Source organism: Antrostomus carolinensis, unplaced genomic scaffold (assembly GCF_000700745.2).
Source record: "Antrostomus carolinensis isolate BGI_N321 unplaced genomic scaffold, ASM70074v2 scaffold48521, whole genome shotgun sequence".
Lineage (NCBI taxonomy): Eukaryota > Metazoa > Chordata > Aves > Caprimulgiformes > Caprimulgidae > Antrostomus > Antrostomus carolinensis.
In genome coordinates, this window is record NW_010292930.1 from 113 (window position 1) to 6,358 (window position 6,246).

The 6,246-nt window shown below is 38.4% G+C and overlaps 2 protein-coding genes across 2 annotated transcripts; one reads left to right on the top strand and one right to left on the bottom strand.

Annotated features, from left to right (window-relative positions):
- The first annotated feature begins 407 nt into the window (after positions 1–407).
- IFT25 (intraflagellar transport 25) lies at positions 408–2,450 on the top strand. Its single transcript, XM_010177105.2, has 4 exons — positions 408–507; positions 1,200–1,268; positions 1,807–1,850; positions 2,343–2,450. Exons 1-4 carry the CDS (start codon positions 432–434, stop codon positions 2,448–2,450), a joined length of 297 nt encoding a protein of 98 aa, XP_010175407.2. The 5' UTR covers positions 408–431.
- Positions 2,451–3,616: 1,166 nt separating this feature from the next.
- On the bottom strand, positions 3,617–5,689 carry DIO1 (iodothyronine deiodinase 1; the record flags this gene model as incomplete). Its single annotated transcript, XM_029087251.1, has 3 exons — positions 3,617–3,682; positions 4,158–4,357; positions 5,546–5,689. Coding segments are annotated over 3 exons (410 nt in total), but the record flags the coding sequence as incomplete, so codon positions are not given.
- Positions 5,690–6,246: the final 557 nt, after the last annotated feature.

Below are 6,246 nucleotides of genomic sequence, written 5' to 3' on the forward strand. Positions count from 1 at the left end.
ATTTACCCTTTTTCCTAAATTTCTGCCCCTCCCGCCCCGCATTCGTGATTGCTGGGGCGCTGCTCGGTACGGAGCCCGAACGTGACAGTGTAACACCTCCACACCGCAGCTTCCCGCGGCCTCTCCCCTCAGAGATCCCTCCCGGTGCTGCCGGCACCGCCAGGCTCTGTCCTTTGCCTTCCCGCTCCTGTTGTCGCATAATTTACCCTTTTTCCTAAATTTCTGCCCCTCCCGCCCCGCATTCGTGATTGCTGGGGCGCTGCTCGGTACGGAGCCCGAACGTGACAGTGTAACACCTCCACACCGCAGCTTCCCCATTGTCATACAGGGATTTGTCTTTTTCAAGCTGGTTAGAGATGGGAAGCCACAGGTGAGGGTTTTGTCCTTTTATTCTCCACAGAAGTTCCGAAACGTTTTGGACGACGACAGGCATGTTCCCGCAGGAATTCATTATTGGTTTTGCTAAACGTGTAAAAATCAGCAAAGTCGCAATCCAGTGTTATTTGGGTAAGACTTCATGTATTGCAGTATGTAATATGTGCTCTGTTAAAATGTGTGTCTGTGCCTGTGTGTAAATTCTCACACTAGTGTCACTTTCTCCGAGTAGTCACTTCTCACAGATATATCAATCTTAATTTAATTTGTAAAGCTTCATTTTAACAAAGCAACTGTCCTCCATGTCCAATTTTTTAAATAAATAAATCAGAAAAAGAGGGAAAGGCTACCCCACCTGCACATTGTTCTTTTAATACCTTGTATTAAGCTTGTAATTAACTATTCTGTCCCACAGTGATGTCTGATCTAATTTAGTAGACAGGACTACAGTACTCACTGTTTTAATTATTTATTTTGAATATTGATTTCTATAATTTCATAGGACAGAACTCTCTTAGTCTTTTTTTTTAAATAATGTGAAGGAAAATGTGAGTTCTAAAACGGAAAGGACTGGTACGAGGTCAGGGCATGAAGACAAGCATGACCATTAGCAGAAGCTACACAAAAGACCTGAAAACTTGTTGTTTGTCCAACCTGGAACATGAGGATAGTGGTTGTATTACAGTCCTGCCCCATAAGTTAGAGGAAGAATGGATCAGTTAATGTTTTTAAAGTACTTTGTAGATGATCAGTGATGGAATAAATATCGTGATCAATAAAGAATCGGAATTTCTGTTGTTATTTTAAATGTATATGTATTTTAGTGCGGACTTTAAGGATTGAAAGAAGTGTGTCTAAAGACCCAGTAGATTTTGAACAGTGCGTTGAAAAAGGTAAGATTCTGAATCTGAAGCAGCGGGGATTTTGTGGGAGTAGTGTTGATCTTTTTCAGTGAGTCATTTTAACCCAGTGTCTATTTGTTGAGTAGTCAAGTGTGGCTTGATTATTATTTTATTAGACATTAATGTAATAATCACATTTAAATGAAGTTTATGAACACTGCTGGTCTCTGTAGCAGTTTGGAGATGTAAAATGCTGTGTAAGGGCTAAAAGCACTACTTGTGCATTTGCTTTTATGTTCCAAAAATTAAAACCACACTTACATAGTATAATAATAGTGTTTGGTTGGTTTGTTGGGTTTTTTTAATGCCTCTTGGGTGACATTTTATAAAACAGTGTAATGAATGGGATACATACACTGGGATATTGCAAAAAGTATTTGTTCTCTTAAATCACCTTGTAAAAAAAGAACTATTTCTATATGCAGTGTAAGTTGATGGTCCTTAAACTTTCTTGGACTCTGAAGTCCAGAGTTCAATGCTTCTCTGGACAATAACATTATTCTTTATTATTTGTATATACATATTCTAGATTTGCGACACACAGAAGGACAGCTTCAAATGGAAGAATTTCCAGTGAGTATTTCCAGTGTACATCTGTCGCAGTTCATGAAATGGGATGCCTAGACTAACTGGGGAGAAACCATGACAAACCAAAACCTATCTTTATTTACAGTTATTGCAAAGGTGATGTTAGGTAAAGGCATTTGTAGAGCATGGTATGAAATTGCACTTCCCGACTGCTCCTTTGTAGATTATGGTATGAAATTGCACCTGCCTGCTGCTGCTAACTATGTGAGAGTTCTTTCCAGAAGTGTGGCAGCCTTTCCTCCTTCAATTGTTGCCTTTAAGGCTGCAGTATTCAGGAGGGATAGGGCTTTTTTGAATCACTGTCATCTAAAGAAACTCTGTAGCTGCCTAGATGTATTAAAGAGCTTGATTTATGGGTAATTCAAAAGCAGATACAGAAATATCAAGATCCTTCTGTCTAACAAGCTTCTGCAAATCTTGTTTGATAGTTATGTTACTACAGAGAATGCAGTAACCTTTTTTTTTTTCCTTCTACAGCTTCCTGATTTACAAGCCACTTACTTGCGTTTCATCATCAAATCTGCCTTTGATCACTTCGTTTCGGTGCACCGGGTGATGGCAGAGGGCACAGCAGAAAACACTTAAGTCCAGCTTAAATTTGTACCTTAATTTTTTTTATAAAGAAGCTATATTTTGATATCTGTAGCACAGAGAATATTTATTGTTAAAACCTTGTCTTAAAGTGTTTTTTGAAGATATGGATGCAGTATGTATTCCCCACTGTTTTAATGTATGTAATGCAGTACTCCTGTTAATTGTAGTAACAGCTTTCTAGTTTTATAACCTAGACTGTTACCCTAGAAGACTTAAACATAACCAAGTCTATTTAAACTAGTATGTTTGTATCCAGCTTTCTTAATATACTAATTAAAACTTGATTTCTTGTAAAATGTTTCCCTTGCACTCTTGAGTTAAATAGAAAAAAAAGTGTGAAATACTTAAATGGGAGGTATTACTTCCTACTGTCAAACAAGTCCTTAAAAAGTTCTTAAATTGGTAACTTTCTCATTAACTCAAAGTGTTCAAGATTAATAGGATGAATATAAACATCTACTCATGCTTAGAAATAACCTGGAGGGGGGAGAGGGGCAGGGCGGGGAGGGAAATAATCTGAAGCCATATGAAAAGCTCTGATAGATTTTTAATAATGGAAGATCAATCCCTTGTTTCTATAAATATTTTCTAGAATCAGGTCACAGCTGTCTGTGCTTTATGCCATGACTGTCATAACATATTAATAGAAACAAATGTCGATAGAGATTGTCTTACTCAGAAGCCTTCTGAAGTCAGTGAAAGTGAACATTGAGGAAAGATGTTTGTATACAAGAGAAAGAGAATCTTAATAATGTGAAATCGGTTGGTTTGCATGCCAGACAACTTTTGCAGATGTCACCACCCCTGAAGTTTATCCTGCACGATAATCCTTCCAAATGTAAACGTTGGTATCCAGTCCTGACAGCTCAAGAGACCCAGCTACTATTCATTACTGCATGTGGCATAAGCGTAGCAAGATACTACAGTGCAGTAGTTGGGGTTGTATTAATGAGACTTGAAAACCTCTAGACAAACACATCGTGAACCGCATTACAGATGTTCTTTAGATGTGTATTATTCTTATTATTCTTGTTGTCTCCATTGTTATTTTTAAATTCTTTTTTTTTTTTCCTTTTACACTTAGGTCTATGAAAACTTATTCATTGAGCTTTTTTATCCAGATCGTCTTTACTCTGAAGTCCTCTTCTTTTCTTTCTCTATTTCAGTTTTTCCAGGATGGCACGTATTTCCTGGGGGTGATAATTCCAAGGCCCCACTCCTCCCTGCAAAGGCAATAAAATTATACAGGGATGCTCAAGTAGACAAAGCAGAAGTCCTTTAGAGCACAGCACTTGCACCAGAACTGTGAGCAGGTGTGTTTGGGCTTCCTTTGCACGGCAGCCATCACATGGGAGATGGTGTGTGCACAAGTTACACCCTGCTGTGTAACTGGGACAGGGCCAAAGTCTGGGTCCTGGAGCTGGAAAGTGTTCCTGGATCTCACAGCTTAGATGTACCTAGGTTTCCTAATGAGCCAAAAGATAAATATTTGAGCAAGACTGAGGTGTTTGTCAAATAATTACATTATAAAGGCCCAGACTGGCTTTGCTGCAAGTCCTTTTCTCTCCACAGTTGCAGTGAATTGTGAAATTTTTGGCTCTCAAACAGAATGAAATTCTGATTGTTAAATGTAAAGCATTCCCAAATTGTTTTGAATCTCAATATATTGTGCTCATTATTATTGTTGATATTTTTTACCTTGTAGATGACCTTCCCTCCTTGAAGTAGATACAGTCGTTCTGGCAATGCAGCGTATTTTGAACTGCTCAGGTTTTCCATAGTGTCTAAAACCACTGGACATAAAGGATTATTTTTCTGAAGAAATTGTGCTGCAATTTTTCGATCTTCAAGGCTTCTGTGATTTTTAATAACAATATTGTTTTTAAAAGCCCATCCATCTAAAACAAATGAGAAAGGGATTTAGCAAGGGACATTTTGAATAGGTGTTAAGGGTGGAGATGTACTGTGTCTCATATCCCACAACTGTGATAAAAGAATACTGCAATTTATTCCTCACAGCAAAACTTGCCATGAAATGAAAGCCTCTCCTCAGAGTATGAGAGCGGTAGAGCTTTTCAAATAATTGGTACCAAGATCTATTTTTTTTTTCTTTAATTTGGGCAAACTGTATTTTCCCCTTGCCCTGGGTTTAGAAATATTTGATATATTTTAGCTGAAATTTTCCCCACATAAATCAACTCTAGAAAGATACCGAGTTAGGGACATATATTGTATTTGGGTAAGGTTTGTCAAAATTGTTTGAGGGGATTTTAAAATGGTAAGTAGCGCTGCTAGCCGATAGCCATTCATTTAGCACAGCTGCAACAAAAGTACTGTTCATTCTGCTTGATTCTCCCCATGAAGCCTATCAAACAAAATCTCAGGTCTGTGAGAAGTGAAACATTTGAGCCAGGGCACACCTTCCTTTTTCAGAAATGTGCAAACACACATTTGCACACAACTCTTCCTAGTAAAGCAGAAACTAGTAAAAGGTTTTGATGACTTAGTTAATTTGTGTCTCAACTACCAGAAGTGATGTATTGTTAGGAAACTTGAAAACTGTAAGTGTTTTGTTTTAGAAAACCACCTCAACCCTGGGATAAAATCAGTGCCAATGTGTTACTTAGAGTTCAGAGTAGATAAAAGAGTGTGTATAGTTTGTTTGCTCAATTTTTCAAATTAGAGTCTGCATCCTGTTCTTGAGATGTTAAAAATGAATTATTTTTTTAAACAACATGGTACATTGCACAATTAACCTTTGTTCTATTGTTTTTTAATTTTTTTCTCCTTCCAAAAGGAGCTGTACTAACACTGAGACAAAGTTTTGTAAAGATAGAACTATGTGCTTCACCTTCACAGAGATGAGTGTCAGCAGGAGTACCTCGGTGTAAAGTCAGATGTGTGAGTAAAACCTTTGGAGAATTAGGGACACAAACTGGTGCCTAGATTTGGTGTTGCCACTTTTGATTTGAGGAAGATTTCTTTCCCATTTGCAGTTCCCTCCTTGCTAACATACTTTCCTTCCTAAAGGGGATGATGATGTGCCTGAAGTTTTGGTAAGCATTGCTGTGATGTTTGTACTGTACCTACTGCGTGAGCTTCCTCGATGTAGATAATAAGGAAATCTGCTATTGAGCTGAAATCTTTGATGAGCTTGTTGAACTCATCAAATTTTAACATAAACGAAGGTCAGGTGCAACTTCCAAAATTCAGGATTAAAGGTCGGTTATCTGGAAAAAAACCATGACAGTTTGTGGTTAAATCAATGGTGGGAGGAAGGACAGAATTAAATTAATGCCCTAAATTGAGCCTCCGCCGCAGAGTTTCTTGCACAACAGTAGGCAAGTCACCCCCTAAGTGTTTTCTTAGGACATTAAAATAGTCAGCAGCACATCTGCATCTACGCAGAACAGGCATAAAGATGCTTTCATTTCCTTTGCCTGGCTCTGACCTGTGCTGGATCCAGCAATGAGCTTAACCACGGGGGACCCTTTGCTTTGTAAAGCCCAGTAAAGGCCAGAGGCACTGTGCAGTCCCACAGCTTCTCTTGTGTTCTTATTCTGAGAGACAATTCACAATTTACCAACGTTTTGGGATAGGGAACTGATCAAAAATGGATATACAGTGTGTAGCACATCACTGCCTCCCCAAGATCCTTAGAACAAAGCAACTTAAAAAATATGAAACATGATAATCTGCGCGGTTTTTCAAAGAACAGTGGTTCAGAGGTGTCTTAATGAACCTATGGGGCATGATTTTTGTCAGAGGTGTCAGTTCTATCTGAGTG